This window comes from Bufo gargarizans, chromosome 5 (genome assembly GCF_014858855.1).
Source record: "Bufo gargarizans isolate SCDJY-AF-19 chromosome 5, ASM1485885v1, whole genome shotgun sequence".
Classification (NCBI taxonomy): domain Eukaryota; kingdom Metazoa; phylum Chordata; class Amphibia; order Anura; family Bufonidae; genus Bufo; species Bufo gargarizans.
This window is the reverse complement of record NC_058084.1, coordinates 393908699-393928143: the sequence shown is the minus strand read 5'-3', so window position 1 is coordinate 393928143 and position 19445 is coordinate 393908699. Positions and strand designations below refer to the sequence as shown.

Below are 19445 nucleotides of genomic sequence, written 5' to 3'. Positions count from 1 at the left end.
CTAACTTTCTCCACATGATAAATGCCGTTTGCTGATGTGAGACAACCCCTTTAAGGTTTTTTTCAGGATCCACTTATTATTACAGACAGCAATGAGACTTTAGGAGCAATGGGGGTGTTGCTGTTACACCTAGAGGCTCAGCTCTCTCTGCAACTGCTGCACTTTGATTGACAGGGCCTGGCGTTATGATGTTTTTGTTCCCTGGCCCGGTCAATCAAACTGGAGAGGGCGCATTAGTTGGAGAGAGCAGAGCTTCTAGGTGTAATGACAACACCCCTGTTGCTCCTCGAGGCTATTTTGCATATATTAAAACTTGAATGAATGAAGCATCCATTTTTTTTTTTTTTTTGAGGATCCGTTTTTTTTCACAGATCCCTTGTAATAAATGCCTACCCTTGTCCGCAAATGTGAAAAAAGTAGGACATGCACTATTTTTTTTGCTAAAGGGAAACACAGACAAAGGACGCGGAACACAAACGGATGAACTATCAGCATTTTTTTGCTGACCCATTGAAATGAATGGGTCCCCATCCTAGCCGCAAAAAACAAAACAAAAAACTGAACGGATGACGAGAAAAACATGAGGCCTAAGGCTGCACAAAGTTCTGCTATTCCACAAATATATAGAGAATGCCATGTGAACACGGGGCTTAGTCTTGTGCCTACAGACATAACACAGAGGAGCAGCCCTCGTCTACATCTCGCAGGTTACTATCCCAGCCAGGACCTCGGTCACACTGTCCATGATATTTCAGCTTTCCAACGAGTATGCAGCATAAAGTTTTATTTAGAAATAAAAGCAAGTTCATAGCATGCTTTCCCAAGACTTCAAACAAGCCATCTCCAGTAGCTAAAATTGCAGGCATTCAATTCTACCAGATTCCAAGCCCTGGATATATTTTAGGCAAAGTTTACTTGGAAAAAAAAATAGTATGCTTATGTCAACCGCAAAGATCCGAGCTCAGTACTACAGGACAATGCTGGCTCCGACCCAGGACAAGGCTGCACCGATCAGGGGCGCACAGGACATGGCCAAGTTACAGAAACGTTGTATACACAGATTGGTATTCATATTTAAAGGGGTTTTACAATTTTGCGTCATGCATTTTATGTACTTCTCCATTTCCTTTCTCCCTGATTTACAGGAGACATTAGGGCCCCCGGCCTTGTGGTCAGTGGGTGTCCCAGCAGTCAGACCTTCACGAATCAAGTTTTTCCTGGCACAGCCTACTGACCGTATTTTGACGCCTAACACCATTGAGGCACAATGTATAAATGCTTTCCCATCCCAAATGTCTCACAGGAAGCAGAGGTCTACAGTGAACCACCATCTGAAGGCTAAACGGACATGGAAGGAAAAATGGCGCAATCAAGGTGCAGCTGCGATGTGACCGATAACTGCACCAATATGTGGTATGGCAGCGAATCTGCCAGGTTTCCAAACTGGTCGTTAATGACCGTGCAGTCTAGCGGTTAAGGCTACTTTCACACTTGCGGCAGTGTGATCCGGCGGGCAGTTCCGTCGTCGGAGCTGGCCGCTGGATCCGCCGATCTGCTGCTGCCTGAAAGCATTTGTGAGACGGATCCGGATGCGGATCCGTCTCACAAATGCATTGCAAGGACGGATCCGTCTCTCCGCTTGTCATGCGGACCGACGGATCCGTCTTGTACATTTTTCGCATTTTTACCGATCTGCGCATGCGCATGCCGGAACGACGGATCCGGCATTCCGGTATTCTGAATGCCGGATCCGGCGCTAATACATTCCTATGGGAAAAAATGCCGGATCCGGCGTTCAGGCATGTCTTCAGTTTTTTTTCGCCGGAGATAAAACCGTAGCACGACTGAACTGAAGACATCCTGATGCAAACTGAACGGATTACTCTCCATTCAGAATGCATGGGGATATACCTGATCAGTTCTTTTCCGGTATAGAGCCCCTGTGACGGAACTCTATGCCGGAAAAGAAAAACGCTAGTGTGAAAGTACCCTAAGGCTACTTTCACACTTGCGCTTGATCGGATCCGTTCTGAACGGATCCGATCATATTAATGCAGACGGAGGCTCCGTTCAGTACGGATCCGTCTGCATTAATAACTTTAAAAAATTTCGCAAGTGCGCAAGTAGCCTGCGCGGATCCGTTCAGACTTTCAATGTAAAGTCAATGGGGGACGGATCCGCTTGAAGATTGAGCCATATGGTGACATCTTCAAGCGGATCCGTTCCCATTGACTTACATTGTAAGTCTGAACGGATCCGCACGCCTCCGCACGGCCAGGCGGACACCCGAACGCTGCAAGCAGCGTTCAGCTGTCCGCCTGTCCGTGCGAAGGCGAGCGGAGCGGAGGCTGAACGCCGCCAGACTGATGCAGTCTGAGCGGATCCGCATCCATTCAGACTGCATCAGGGCTGGACGGAGGCGTTCGGGTCCGCTCGTGAGCTCCTTCAAACGGAGCTCACGAGCGGACCGACGAACGCTAGTGTGAAAGTAGCCAAAACTGTTAACCACAAATAGCGCAACCACAATGAGCTTGAAAATCACATCGCTTGGCGGTGAAACCATGTTGATACAATTCTCAGTCGCATTCACAACCGTGACATGTTCGTTAGGCGAGACCCCAGCCTAAGCTAGGAATACAGTCCACCCTGTAGGCACGTTTCCCCCATGGTGGTGCTACGGCCCATAGTTTATTGTTGATTTATTAATAACTTTCTTGTTTCTTTTTGTTCTTTGGTATATTTGATCTGGTGTATCTGTTGCCTTATTGCAGCTAGTGTGTGAGTGGTTGTAAAGCACACTCTTCACTCATTAGGTAATATTTGAAGCCTACACATAATCCGCTGTAATAAGTGTGAATGTCTAGGATTCTGATCACATGGTCATCACATAATGAATATATTCTGAACATATAGTGATACCATGGAAGAATTATTTGTATGTCCTGTGCTATAACTTACCTATGGCTGGATTCACAGATACATGTGCCAGCCATGTTATCTGTCCACTATGATGCCGTGAGTTTAGGTCAGTTAACACACAGATGGGCCTCAACACAACCAAGTAATATGGAGGGATAACACAGACGGCACAGGGATAGATGTTTGCATAATAGCTGTGCTTCTTTTGTACAATCATAACTGTGAAGGGCTTTCCTAATGTTTTTTTTCAGCCATAGTATTCTCTTCAGCTGCACAGCTAGATGCATTTCACTCAGAAGCAGGGGACATAACCCTTCTATGGAAGTCTACTAGCACTGCAATGCTGTGACATCCTTTCCCTTCCTTACCACTGTTTTTTTTCAGCTCCAGAGCTCAGAGAATGGATAAGGAGGGATAAATCACACTAACAGACACACAGGAGGTGATGTTCAGAAGCAGTTGTTTTATCAGGCTCAGGATCTCAGCTAGTTCTGACACCTCCACTTCCTCTCAGCCGTCTTCAGAGTCTCTGCTACCAGGGACGGATCTTGCATGACAACAGGCAGTGGACTGCATGACTTTACAACTTTTTTTTCAAGTGGATACAGGCAGATTTTTAAAATGAAGTTACTTAGAAATTTGCACTATTTTCTATTAAATGAAATTGTGTGAAGATACAGTGATTCTTTAAAGCAGTGGTCCTCAACTCCAGTCCTCAGGGCCCACCTGCCGGTCATGTTTTCAGGATTTCCTTAGTATTGGGCAGCTGATATAATTAGTGTCCATCCATCAGGATTTACCACAGGTATTCATTCTGTGGGATACTCCTAAATCCTGACCGGCAAGTGGGCCCTGAGGACTGCAGTTGGGGAACCCTGCTTTAAAGGGCTCAAGTTGCTACTGACAAATACATCATGATCAAGGGCGGCTAAAGGAATTTTTAAGTTTGCCAAGGCTCAGGAAAGCACAGTTTTTTCTAAAAGCATACATTCACATTGTATAGTTTACATTTTGAATTAAAGGGATTTTCCCAATACTAAATATCATAGTCATTGCACAGATTTTACAAAAAGTATTGATTTTACATGCCTTAAAACCAATCCAATCAGTTACGTAGAATGGCACCACCCAGTCTTCAACGTGCACATTCATCTACTGAGCTGTGTGCTGGTACACATGCATGCGAAAGTCACATTCCCCACAACCAGGTCTATGCATAGTGATCCTCTGATTACTGCAGAATAGCCTATAGAAATAGCTTTCTCTCTTGCTGGTCAGACAAAGAATAGATCCTCTGCTGAAACATGGCAGTATAGCTGAAAAGACCCCTTATGCAGGGGAAGTAAGAAGCAACCTTATTGTCAGCTGCCAGAGGCAGAAGGAGACTGATTCTGTCCAGAGACAAACAAAGAATCCAAGCAGCATCAAGGGGGACACAAGAAAGCAAGAAATAATGAAAAAGGTAATTTTGAAGCAGAAAACTTTATTATTTTCAAACAGCTTTTGAGGACATTTGGCATGAAAAGATTTATGGGATAATGCCTTTAATATGCAGAAAAATTATAAAGACAACTGCAAACATAATTCTGTAACCGCCACATCTGAAATGTCGGCACTTTGATAAGTCTACATGGTAAGGTACTGAACTGCTTTTCTAGCTTCATTACTTGCAGCCACTGCCAGGGAAACGCGATACACACTGTTTTATACAGCTCCCATTGAGTCCAATGTCAATGCAAGATCTATATGCGGTTTGCTCCCCCTTGTGGCGGCTGCATGCAACTAACAGTAAAACATTTAGGAAGCCATAAATTAATTAGTATAGTATATTAAAAGGCCTAGGCAAAGTGCAGCTCTACAGCTGTTGTAAAACTACAAATCCCATCATGCCCTGCTGTAGGTAGACTGGGCATACTGGGAGTTGTAGTTTTACAACAGTTGGAGAGCCACAGTTTGTCCATCCCTGGCCTAGTCCATCTGGGAAGGCTCTCAGTGGGGCCCAATTTAACTCTTGCTATGGGGCCTGAGGATTTCTCTTTATGCTGCTGTCTCTGTTAGGCCTAATGCACACGACCGTTGTTTTGGTCCGCATCTGAGCTGCAGTTTTGGCGGCTCAGATGCGGACCCATTCACTTCAATGGGGCCAGAAAAGATGCGGACAGAACTCCGTCTGCTGTCCGCATCCATTGCTCCGTTCCGTTGTCGGCAAAAAAAAATATAACCTGTCCTATTCTTGTCCGTTTTCTGGACAAGAATAGGCAGTTATTTCAATGGCTGCCGTGCCTTTCCGCAAATTGTGGAATGCACACGGACGCCATCCGTGTTTTTGCGGATCCGCAATTTGCGGACCGCAAAACACACAACAGTCGTGTGCATGAGGCCTTACTCTGATTCTGGTGCAATGATTTATCACGTCACATGGCCACTGTGGCTAAAATGTCGCCACATTACTGTTTGAGCATCAGTTGTGCTCAGTTTGTGCCACTTCTGTCAGAGATCAGTTACTTTTGATGGGAGAATGCAGGACTTTTTCTCCTGTGACACAAAGTAATTAAAACTGATGCTCAAAATAAGATGGATCCATTATTTTTACCTTTTCTGCTCTTCGGACGGATCAGAAGACTAGTAAGCTGAACGCAGAGGTGAAGGAGCACTCGGAAAAACACTAGGATTTTAAAAATCTCAGACAATACTGATCCAAATCTAAAAATATACATTAACAGTTAAGAAATACATCCTGACGTTACTAAGAAAAGCAAACGTGGGGCATCGCTATATAATATTTGTGGACTACCTCCAGGATATTTCACTTCATTTCCACTGGGGATTATACAGGGGTATCCAATTCACCAGAGGCCCGGCTGAAAGCGGTCTCACAGTCGCATGGTGAGAAAGAACAGACATTGTGGTCTTTCTTTGAAAGAAAAAAAAAATGAAAGTGATTGAAAACGTGTATGTAAATAGATAGGGCGATATTTTCCATAAATGTCATTTTAGAAAAACAAGGAAGCGCATTGAACATTGGGTGTAGACGCAGCGAGAGATACTACAGGGAATCAGTGGGTGGCTGATTAGTATCTGATATGGCATATGTAAAACAAATCAGTACAAACAGAGCCCTCCGCTCCGAGCAGAAGCCCTCTCCCTAAATAGCACATTCTTCGGGAACAATACCGCCTCTGTATGAAGCTGGAGAGCCGTCAGCACTGAAGCGAAACACTGCAGACTTGATAAAAGTGGCAAAGACCCTCAAACTACTGGAAATACTCGCAGTTGTCTCAGACATTTAACAGCCGTGACCTGAATGATTGAAGAGCTCACCGTGACTCACGTTCTGCGACTCCTTATTTTTACGGATCCGAAATGCACACCTGCTAAAATACACTTATTATTTTCTATCAAATGAATGAGAGGCCTGTACTTCCATGATCAGCCATGGCTTATTTGTTACTACAGTATACGTATAGGGGGGAATTTATCATCCCCCTTACGCCAGTTTTCTAGTGTTAAAAAGTCGCAAGGCCCGGTTTTGTGATTTTTTTTTTTTTTTTTTTTAGCACAACTGCCATTTTTAATGCGGTTCTCAAAAAGGGAGCGAAACAAAAACTGGGGTAAATAATGGCCAAAAAAAACAGCAGCTCCGAGGTGCAGTAGATCTGAGTCTGGCACACGGACTGCTGCAGGAGGTAGTTATGTTATGACTAGGACTGCGCCTCATCATATAATAGATGCCTCCTATCATGGCACTCGTCACTCTTGATGATCAGGGAAATCCACTGGCGCATCAGGATGTCTTCCGTTCCGGCAGCATTACGTTTTGTGACCGGATACAAAACCGCTGCAAGCTGCAGTTTTGTGTCTGGTCATAAAAACGGGGAAAAAACGGTTCCGGCACTGAAAACAATGTAAGTCAATGTTGACGGATTTTTAGGAGGCTAAAAAAACAAATCTGTCACTGATTGAATTTCAATGTATTTAGTGACGGATCAGTTTTTTTCCCCCATTTTGATTTCACACAACCAAATCCTAACAGAACGGGTGCAACCTGATGTGCAAAATCAAAACGGATCGGTTTCATTCTTGTATTGAGATCCTCTGCCGACTCTAATACGGAATTAACAACGCAAGTGTGAAAGTAGCCTAAGATTAGGCTAGGCTCACACCTGAGCGTTTCACAGCGCGTTCCTACGCTCTGTAAAACGCTCAACAGGCAAAAACCAATGTTTCCCTATGGGCATGGTTCTCACCTGAGCGTTTTACAGTGCGTACGAACGTCCCAAGAAGTAAAGGAGCTTCTTTTGGGCATATGGTCACGCGTAACACCTCTGTTTTTCATTGTACGCCTCTGCGGTCAATAGCAAGAACGTGCGTACGACGCACGTTTGAAAAATACAAAAACGCCCCAAAATACGCCTCAAAAATGCCCGATAAAAACGCCTGTAAACAGCGCTTATCGAATACGCTGAGGTGTGAACCCAGCAAGGACTGAAAGGTGAATCAATATTCTGCACGGCCCTCTCCCCAGAAACGTATTGTAGCGCACTTGCCGGCAGAATGGCTATACTGCTACGTTTTGCCTGTAGGGTCATTGCTCTGGGATTTCCCTTCTGCTACTTGAATTGAAAGCTTGAGTACGCTCATAAATGATTTTCTAAAAGGTAAACCCAACACTGCAGCGAATTCCCCATCTAATGCAATGACTCTTACTTTCCACCTCGCCCTCGAACCCTGAGGACTTCACAGACGGGCTCTGTAAACAGAGGCCATTTCAGAAGCAGTCGCTTTATCGTAAGTGCCACTTTATCAGCAATTTATGATACTGAAGTTGACCCTTGGAGCACTTTAATGCGTCTCACATAGGAGTGATCCAGTCATAGGGCTGCAAGGAGTCTTTCCACACATTGCTCATGGTGTTTTACCATATACACTACACAGACCTTTTGAGAATTCACAGCAGAGTCAGAAAATCATAGAGCCCATGTGAAAACAGAGATAACACGGCCTCTGCTTCCCTAGAACTTTCCAGAGGAGTTGTACTTTTTGGAGTAAAAGAGCGGCAATCGGCGGTAAAACCACGTGCGGTTTTCAGATGAGGTTTTCAACCGAACCACAAGGTGTTAATGGCCGTGGTTTCCTGCAGTAGCCAATTCAGCGGTCGTGTAGTCATACCTTGTGGTGGAGCAGCAGAAAAGGGAACCCCTTCCTAATATCCATTATGAAGATGTCTCTGTTTCCTCTGTTCACAGCTAAGGTTTCTGCATTACAGTTTTAATAGAGAATCCAAGAAATGATGTAAAAGATCCGGTGAGCGCTGCAGCCTCTTCGTGACCAGGCACCGTCTTCTACTGGCCGAGTGTGGTACTACAGCTCCGTCCCATTCAAGTGAATGGAACAAAACTACGGGTAGCATCACGTGCAGCCACTGCAGAATGTACAGTAGGGTGCTGTTTCAGTGACCCAGGGGATAGGGTTAATACTATGGTTCACTGGTAAAAAGGTTAATACTCAGGTTCACTACTCCAAAATGTTTATTGTGATGACAATGTATGCACTGTGAATCCCAAAAGGTATAGGTGGGAAGTAGTTAACCTGGCACTCTTTAGTTTGTTAGGCTGCTCCTGCCCCCGTGGTTTGTAGAGTACAGAGTCTGCTGCTGAACAGGCAAGAAACAAGACCTGATTTGGTGAGCTCTGCCAAGTAGGTTAGAGAGAAGCCTTATCCATGAAAACACCATTCCTGAGAGTGGAAAACATCTTTACTATGGATTGCTTTCAGAGAGAAACAATAGCATTGACTATACATAGAGAATGCTGAGAACCATTTTAAAGGCCACGCTGGACTGATACAGTAAGATAAATGCATGTTTATTGGCAATAGGCTTTACTGCTTGTGGTAAGGGTTATTAGCTACTGGAGCCTGCCACACTTCTGAGACGGACTGGTTGTCTGCACCTAAGGACTGCAGCCTGCGACTGCAGAATATATAGAGAGAGTCTGCATGCCTGTGGTGATTTGGGTATCTAGAGAAAGACTTTAGAGAGAAGGAAAACGACTGCTATAATTTCCCCCTTCTATATACAACCTTTGGAAGAATCCTGTTGTGGTAAATTCCTGAGAACTGAGCCTGCTGTTTGCATTTGTACTGTAGCCCCCATCATCTGCTCAGTCAAGAGAGAGAGACTTTATTCAAACCAAGCACCCTTGGTTATTGACTCCTCCACCATCTGCCAGCCCTGTAGCTGCTCTCCTGCCTTGCACCACAGTCTTAGGCCTCTTGCACACGACTGTTGTGCAGCCGTTCCATGCATTGGAGACCCAATGCACCGCCAACGTCCGTGTGGCAGCCGGGACGGATCGAGACCCATTCAACTTGAAAAAAATATAGTACTCCCTAGTGCTTCCGTGTCTCGGTTCCGCACCGCAGCTTCGGACTGCAGACCCATTCAAGTGAGTGGGTCCGCATCCTTGATGCAGAGAGCACATGGCCGGTGGCCGCATATTGCGGACCCGCTGTTTTCGAGACACAATACAGCCACGGCCAGGCAAAAGCCGTGTGCATGAGGCCTCACACCAAGGGCACCCAACCAGGCAGGAGGCCCCAAGGGTATGCCCCAACAGAAAAAAGGTTGCACCCAGTACCAGTTTTGATAAATCTCCCCCTATGAGTTCCCTCTCCATTGTGTTATTCGTACTGGAAACCAGGCTTGGACTGGCCCACAGGGGAACAGGTGAATCCCCAGGTGGACCCCTGACATAGGTGGCCCCCAGCACATCAACTCAACCAGTCTCCATGCATATAAAAAACTGGGTAAATTATTTAAGAAACTACCCAGTTTATTATTATACTGTAGATGCATCGGGTAGCTAAATTATTTCTTTCCAAGGAACTTGCCTTCTCAAAGTTGTTGCAGAGACCACCACGGTCAGTCATCTTGAGGGTCTTCTCGCTGCCTGTCGCTCTGTGAGCAGGTAGTATTTGCATGTAGCTGTACAGTGGGCCCCCAGAATGAATTTATTGGTGGGCCCTAGGCACGCGAGTCCAACACTGCTGGAAACTTATGAATAAATTGAGAACTGGGTGTTACTATGGCCTTATCCACACTGATTGGACATTGTCAGACTGTCAGTAAGGGCTCTTTCACACTAGCGGATCCCGTGCGGGTAATCTGCTGCGTAAAAGAGAGCCAAGCCCCGTTCCGGACAGCAGAGACACGGAGCAGTAACATGATTGATAATGCTCCTTGCCTCTCTGATCTTTTTACTACAAAATCACAGCGAGATAAAGTTGCCAAACCGCTATAGCCTACACCGCCACTACTAAGTAGATGGTGTTCCGGTAGACAACGTGGACCCTTCATTCAGCTGTATGAAGGGGCCACGTTGTCTACCAGAACGCCACCTACTTAGTAGTGGCGGTGTAGGCTATAGCAGGTTTGTCATGTCATTTATACGGGAAGAAGCTTTCATACCCTACTCTGCCACTACTAAATAAACAGCGGGCAGGTAGATGGCTCCATGTAATCAATGAAGAAGCAGGAATGCCCCTGCCCCTTCAAATAGCCGATTGGCAGGAGTGCCAATCGTTGAACCCCCACCGATCTGATATTGACAGTCTACCCTGAAGATAGGCCATCAATATCCTGAACCCAGAAAACCCTTTTAAGAGAAAACCTGCATGCTATCATCCGGTCACACAACCTGCCATAGACAAGTTACTATTGCTCAGGCTGAGGTATGCTACAGCAACCTTGTATGGATATCTGCCACTGGGTTACAGCATAAAACTGTCAGAGATAATACTTATTTTCCACCTCACGGAGCCCTGAAAATATAATTGTGGTCTTAGATGAAGTCTCTGCGATGCCGAAGGGTGGAAAAATCTAACCTTTCTACAGATCAAGCGAGGAATTCCGGAGGGAAATATTGTCTGACTGTGACCTTTATCAGAGAACATGGCCAGAAAATGGCTACACTGCAATGTACTAACGAGACGTACCTGCGGTTTTTAGATACCCAAGGCGCTGGGGCGCACGCGCTGACACTAAATAAAAAGAGCATATAAAATATACACGGTATAGGGAGTGGATATAAAAAGCCGTTATACAGGACTAGAAATACAGCAGTTTGCCTTCTTCACCAGAAACCGCGCCATTCTTGTCCGTAGGCTTTGTGCAGTATCGCCGTTCATCTGAGCTGTCATACCAGATGTAGTCTATGGACAAGAGAGGCGCTGGTTCTGGAAAAAGAGCAGCTGCTATTTTTCGAATTTTGAACAACCATTTTAATTGAATAATGGTTCATTCTCAAAGTAGAGCCGTTTTCAGTAGCGCACGGGGACACACGCTGGGGCCAATTACATCAAACAGGATAACACAATGGAGTTACAGCCAAGTTCCAGTTCAGAGCCATTACTGTATTTAGATGCAGAACTTGGGAATATACAGTGTAAAGTTATTATGCAATTGCTCTTTTCATGTCTGGATGTGATCCCATAATCCCGACACAGAGGAGGCAATCCGTGCAGACGGTCTGCGTCAGCAAGGCACTGACGGCGTGCAGGCTGCTTATTCTGCTGATGTCCCATACAGTCAGACTTGATTAGAATTTTGAGAGTATTTTTCAGAGAGATATTTGACGCTGTCTCATCTATACCGGAGGCTTCACCGCAAAACATCCACATGTATCCTGTGTAATGTACATGAACTCTACCGAATGAGTCATAGCTGCACCCCAATACAAAATCCCCCCAGCTATCATCTGCCATTTATAACTCTGCATGCACACAACAGTATCCTTTTTGTGGCTTACAAATGGCATATCCGGCTTCAATGGGTCCATGGTCCACATTTTCGGGAGGTGTTCTGTGGTTTTTTTGCATAAAGGACATATGGATGCAGAAAGCGCATGGATCATCCATTCCGCAAATGGAACCACGGACCCATCGAAAACAGTGGGTCCACAAATAAAATGCAGACAGCACACAGACCGCATATGTATATGGGGAATCCGCGGATCGCAAAACGGATACGGTTGTGTGCGTGAGGCCATGAAAATGGTAACAATGCTACAACAATATGGAGTTCCTATGACAGTTCTGCTTGCTTTTGGGGAACTGCCTGTCTGCCTAGAATCCAGTGAAGCCGCTGCCTGTCTGCCTAGAATCCAGTGAAGCCGCTGCCTGTCTGCCCAGAATCCAGTGAAGCCGCTGCCTGTCTGCCCAGAATCCAGTGAAGCCGCTGCCTGTCTGCCCAGAATCCAGTGAAGCCGCTGCCTGTCTGCCCAGAATCCAGTGAAGCCGCTGCCTGTCTGCCCAGAATCCAGTGAAGCCGCTGCCTGCCTGCCCAGAATCCAGTGAAGCCGCTGCCTGCCTGCCCAGAATCCAGTGAAGCCGCTGCCTGCCTGCCCAGAATCCAGTGAAGCCGCTGCCTGCCTGCCCAGAATCCAGTGAAGCCACTGCCTGCCTGCCCAGAATCCAGTGAAGCCACTGCCTGCCTGCCCAGAATCCAGTGAAGCCGCTGCCTGCCCAGAATCCAGTGAAGCCGCTGCCTGCCTGCCCAGAATCCAGCCATGTGCTCAACACAAGGATTCTCTATAAGATAACACATCCCTGTATGTAAAGCAAATATGACAGAGTAGGGGGCCTAGTGCCTGTTGCCCTTTAAACGATTCATATGGAATGATGTTCGCCCTAATGATAGATGCTAGTTTATTATTTCTAGGTGACCCGGCTCGACCTCTCAAGGCCATTACTTGAAACTGTCTTCTAAATAGAAATGCATGGCCAGATACTGCATTGCTCTGCTTTGGACACAAGTGCTATCTGGCTTTCTTCTAGCCGGTGCCATCATTACCATCGGGCATGCAGATTCTGCGTGTTATTTATGGAGAATACAGGAGTCTCCAGTGGGGAGTAGTAGACTACAACATGCAGAGGCCTCATCTATCATGTGGTGAAGGCACTCAACAGTTCAGACGTGGCTCGGTCTGGTCATGTCTCTGGACTGCAGACTTCAGTCATCATTTCTCTACATAGTGAGTAGATACAGCTCTTCTGCTGTTCCATACATTATACCTCCGGGCACTGTGCCGCCATAGGGTGCCTTCATACTTCTAGGAGAGAATGGCTTAGTTACATGACATCTGAAGGAGAACGCCGTATTCTGTCAAAATACGTTCATGTGAATGGAGCCTTAGCTAGGGATAACCTTTTAAGTGTTGTTGCGGTACAGTCTTCTAATAACGTGGCCCTCTGACCAAAAAAGGTTGTACACTCTGGTCTGTATTCACACCTTCAGGATTTGATGATGATTCCCCGACACCCTGTATACGAAGCGAATGATTGCGCTATTCATCAGAGCGGAATAATGACAGCTTTGGATCTTATAATCTGCAGCTCTCTCATTGTCTGCACAAATTCTACTCGGAGAAGCCACGGATTAGCCCCACTGAATGGAGGCACCGGAAATAATCGGCATGTGGATCTGCTGACACATCCACAGCAAAAATCCATCAAATAGTGACAACCCTGGATTTCTGCTGTGAAGATCGGCCATTGACAAAGTGAGTGACTTGGTTTGGTTATTAAATCTAAAACTGCAGTATACAAGTAATTTCCATAAACACATGGAAATTACCCAAAAAGTTAGGTCCTAGTACCAACTCCAGTATCTACAGTAGGCACATCGTGCCTGGTCCAGGAACATATCCATCCCACACACAGCATACAAATTAAAGTGCATGTGCCCAAATGAATGTCAGCACCGGTTGGCACATAATTCAGCAACCCCCCCCCACACACACACACACACTGTATCCTATATCCAAAACATATCACGAGGGTCATCTACATTACACTGGCTGCTATCTAGACATTATGGGTTATACATAAAATTGGCAATTATGCATTGACAAGGAAATGTAAATGAACAGTTGTACTAATAGTCAGGACAAGACATTTATAGTCAACGTCACATATCCTCTGCACAGTCTATGACATAGCCATGGTGTATCCTCTGCACAGTCTATGACATATCCATGGTGTATCCTCTGCACAGTCTACGACAAACCCAGGATGTATCCTCTGCGCAGTCTACAACATACCCAGGATGTATCCTCTGCGCAGGCTATGACATACCCAGGATGTATCCTCCGCGCAGTCTATGACATACCCAGGATGTATCCTCTGCGCAGGCTATGACATACCCAGGATGTATCCTCCGCGCAGTCTATGACATACCCAGGATGTATCCTCTGCACAGTCTATGACATACCCAGGATGTATCCTCTGCGCAGTCTACAACATACCCAGGATGTATCCTCCGCGCAGTCTATGACATACCCAGGATGTATCCTCCGCGCAGTCTATGACATACCCAGGATGTATCCTCTGCACAGTCTATGACATACCCAGGATGTATCCTCTGCGCAGTCTACAACATACCCAGGATGTATCCTCTGCACAGTCTATGACATACCCAGGATGTATCCTCTGCGCAGTCTACGACATACCCAGGATGTATCCTCTGCGCAGTCTATGACATACCCAGGATGTATCCTCTGCGCAGTCTATGACATACCCAGGATGTATCCTCTGCGCAGTCTATGACATACCCAGGATGTATCCTCTGCGCAGTCTATGACATACCCAGGATGTATCCTCTGCGCAGTCTATGACATACCCAGGATGTATCCTCTGCGCAGTCTATGACATACCCAGGATGTATCCTCTGCGCAGTCTATGACATACCCAGGATGTATCCTCTGCGCAGTCTATGACATACCCAGGATGTATGCTCTGCGCAGTCTATGACATACCCAGGATGTATCCTCTGCGCAGTCTATGACATACCCAGGATGTATCCTCTGCGCAGTCTATGACATACCCAGGATGAAACTGAGTTTGGCTCAGTTTCGTCAGACAGACACCAAACACTGCACGCAGCATTTTGGTGTCTGCCTCCAAAGCCGAAAGGAGATGGATCGGAAGCAAACTGATGCATTCTGAGCGGATCCTTATCCATTCAGAATGCATTAGGGCAAAACTGATCCGTTTTGGACGGCGTGTGAGAGATCCCTGAACAGATCTCACAAACAGAAAGCCAAAACGCCAGTGTGAAAGTAGCCTTACACTGCCCAAGTATGAAATCTTATTGGGACACATCCTATGTAAGGTTCTGCGTACATGAATTGGGCAAATATACCCTGTATAACACTTAGGGTACGACCACTCTGGATGCAGTTTTGGAAGGCAAAATCAGGAGTGGATCGTAAAAGGAAAGAAAGCATAAAGGACGGGTAGGACTTCTCTTTTTTGAATCCACACCTGATTTTGGCTTCCAAAACCGCATCCAGAAACCTGACCGTGTGCCCGTAACCTTAGCCAGTGTCAGTCTGGTGCCCATAATATCGGAGCCTGACAAATATCCTGTAAAGATCTCTGATAGTTTCACGTAAACCTCCGAGCAGGGACGGGATCTACCAGGATCATCCAGAGTACATAAGTGGACATCAGTGATGTGAACTCCTGACACAGGCTCCTCTATGGAGCACACATAACAGTCGCTTCGTGGCCTCTAATCTGCCGGCATGACAAAAGTGAAGCATGTGAACGTCAGTCTGCCAGCTGTCTGCAGCCACGGCCATCAAAGAGGGCTGGTAGTCGGCGGCGCACATGGTGCTCTCAGCTACTCGGCGGCAGGGGCTGTGTGCCTACATCAGGACTGTGACTAATGCCATTATGATGAGAAGCTATAGTAGTCGTCCTGGGCACCACATCAAATGTCCTGTACGGGGCTGGGAATCTCTTCTGATCCCTGTCACCCAATATGTTCTCTTTGTACTAGCTCCGCCGGCCCAGGTTATTTATACATGTGCATCCATTGTGCTCCCTGGAGGGACCCTATGTACATACCGCTGGAATAATGACTGTATAATATTACAGCTGATTTGGGGGACTGTGGTTGTGGGGGGGGGGGAGTTGCTGATATATATGTGTCCAATACATACAGTGAAATCTACTTACACATAGCTTTTTTATATATATATATATATATATATATATATATATACACACACCGCTATATGAACTCAGAAGTACCTAGGTCTACATATAGGTACAGCTAGACAGATACTAAAGGTACAGCGCTATAGATTTAATACAGAATCTGTATATATATATATATATATATATATATACTCCATGTGTGCATGTACATCCAGGTCTATGTATACAGGGTTATATAAAGTGATATCTATATAATACACTGCTATATAAATCCCATATGTACCTATAGACCGAGGTCCAGATATACAGATACTAATGTTACAGCCATATATATGTAATACAGAATCTACATATACAGACTATATAAACCCCACATGTGCATATAGATCCAGGTCTATACATACAGTGATCTCTATAATACACTGCTATACAAACCCCATATGTACCATTGTCTACATATATGTACAGCTATACAGATACTAAAGGTACCATCATACATGTGTAATAGAGAATCTACATATATACAATATATAAACTCCATATGTGCTTATAGATCCAGCGATATCCATATAATACACCATGCACAACTACATACAGTATATACACTGCTATATAAATCCCATATGTACCTATAGACCAAGGTCAACATGGGCAGATACTAAAGGTACAAGGGCTATATCTGTAATACAGAATCTACATATAGACACTATATAAGCCTCACATGGGCTTATAGATCCAGGTCTATCTATACAGGCACAGTGATAGCTATGTAATAAACCGTCTACATCCCAGATCACAAGCATAACTTGCCACAAACTTGTGGCAGGGTTAAATTGTGAGTCTTGTTAACGTGCTGCAGTTGTACACTTACAGAGAACTTGCAGCACAAATTCTAGTTGACACTTTTTCAACTTGCAGCAAATTTGCTTGGCAAGTCTCTAGCAAGAGCACAATAACTTACCGAGAACTTGCAGCAAGTTTGCAACATACTTATGAAGCTTGGCAAGTCTGCAATAGTCATTTTCAAAATTGCAGCACAATTACTTGCTATCTGGGATATAGACCCCGCTATATAAATCCCATATGTACCTATAGACCAAGGTCTACATGGACAGATACTAAAGTTACAAGGGCTATATCTGCAATAGAGGATCTATGTATTATGGGGTTTCGCTCTGGTAGACAGGATTAGCGGACGCAGTATAGAGGCAACAACAAGTTCTTTGGATCAAACAGTTCAGTGTTTTATTAACACTTTAGGCAAGTGACAAAACAAGCCGTCATATACAAACAGAAAGTCACCTTGGGGTGTTCGTGGTAATTAGTGTTGAGCGAACTTGTGCTTTAAGTTCGGCGTATCGAATCATCGCGTTAGGGATTCCGCTACCACGGACCATAACGGAATTTAGAATCTTTAACGCGATTCTTCGATAACCCGAACTTTAGACACCGAACTTAAAACACAAGTTCGCTCAACACTAATGGTAATTCACACCTCTGCCTCAAAGAGTCCTTGCTGATAGCAGCACCAATCTGTTTTCATGCCAAACAGGTAGCAAGCCTTCATCCAGACACAAGGCTCCCAGATCCCAACACAGAGACCTGGCTTCTGAGCCCAGCTGCCTATTTATGGACAGCCAGGTGCTGCCAAAACCCGGTCCAGTATTTGACCTCACCTGGCTATTAATCTGCCCAGCAGCACATGCTGGGAGCAAAATACCTCTCACTGTGTCACAGTATATACACTATATGAACCCCACGTGTGCTTATAGATTCAGGTCTATATATGGGGCTGTATACAGTGATATCTACCTATAGATACTGCTATATGTACCTCACAGAGCCAGGGCTATGTGGCAGCACGGTGAATATAGAAATGAATATTATAATAATAATAATAATAAAAGTCCACTTGTATACATATATAGTGAAGATAATCTCTCAGATATGTTAGTGTATCTGCCTATACATATACGCTGCTATATCAACTCCAAATGTACATCTAGGTCCATATATACACCCACTTATATGGACTCTAGGTACATGGAAAGGCCTTCACATATATACTGCACATTACTATATACCGTATACAGGCGGCTATATGGACTGTGTAAGTGCATATAGCATCCAGATAGAGAATGGATCCAAAGGGCACCCTGTATGGCGGTGGGTGTATTACTATCACTGCGGCCCCCCACAATATATACCGGTCCCCTCAGCAGGTGATGGCTGGGGTTTAATGAATACTAAGGAATAAACCAGGATACCACCGCCTTACTATAGAAGTATAACGGAATACAAACCAACGCTGAGCGGTAGACATTAATCTTCTATACATTTATACGGTATGTCACTATATATATATATATATATTCACACATATATCTTACACATAATACACATATACATTATACACACACATAATACACTATATATATATATATATATATATATATATATATATATGTGTGTATGTGTGTATATATAGAACCACTGCCATTGGCACCTGCTGCCACCCCCGTGCCCATCTCCCCACAGCAAGAACTCACCTGACTGGCACAGTCCCAGAAGCAGCGAGATGAGGCCGAATGCCAGCAGGCTGCTGCCGGGGGCGCCTCTGCCCAGGGGCCAGCGCGGAGGGTGGGCTGCCCCCGGCATGGTGCACCTCAGGCAGGCTTTGAGGGGCGCAGGAGTGTCGGGGAGCCCGGGCTGCGCCTCCACACTGACGGCCGTCTGCATATCGCCTCCTGCAGATGCCCCGGCTTCTCCTCTACGTGCAGCATTGGCTTGTGACAGAGCGGGGCACTGGTCGCTACAGGCAGTGCCAACCTGCGGTGCCCGGCTGCGCTGCCATTGCCGCACACAAAGAGCCTATTCTCGCACTTCAATCACAGCCGCGCTCTCCAAGTTCAGCACACAGGTGGCTTTATAAAGCAGGGGGCAGCGCGAGCTCGCGCCTCAGCGCATGTCCGAGAAACTTCAAGTCATTAGCATGCCGCCTCATGCCAAAACAAAAGGTGATCAGACCGCGGCCGACAGGGAGCAGCGCACACCTTCTGCAGGCGGACAATGGGCTCGGCACTGTCGCGGCAGCGCTCCTCCGCTGCGACATGCCACGATTCTGGCGTCCTATTGTGACGGGGCGCACAGAGTTGGGAGTTGCTAGGAGACCAGGACCCGCACTCTGTGAATCCTCGGCGCGGCCGCTTCGGGCAGAGCAGTGTGGGCGGGAGACATTGGTGGAGCATGATGTCACCGGCTCGCGCTCCCACTTTTCTTTGTTTTCTCCTGGCCCCGTCTCACAGGCTGCCTTGTTCTGGGACCCTCCATGAGCGCACTGGGAAGGGGAGCAGTGGCCTTTACCTCACAGGGCAGGCAGGGGCCCGGGGTGGTGACACCTGTGGCCGGCGCCTCATGTACCAGGGATGGATGGAAGTGATACAGAAGGCTGGAGGGACGCCATTCTGAGGGGAGTTCTTATCTGAGACGCACTATTTCTTAACAAAAACTAAAAAGCCACAAAA

The 19445-nt window shown here is 46.0% G+C and overlaps 1 protein-coding gene across 1 annotated transcript in view; it reads right to left on the bottom strand.

The window, feature by feature from the left end:
- The window catches only part of ITGB8 (integrin subunit beta 8), a 141832-nt gene extending 122720 nt beyond the window's left edge, over positions 1 to 19112 (bottom strand). Inside the window, exon 1 of the mRNA XM_044293186.1 lies at positions 18471 to 19112. Within this exon, the coding sequence (XP_044149121.1) occupies positions 18471 to 18660 (190 nt within the window). The 5' untranslated portion in view covers positions 18661 to 19112. The remainder of the gene's footprint in view (positions 1 to 18470) is intronic.
- Between the last annotated feature and the right edge of the window lie 333 nt (positions 19113 to 19445).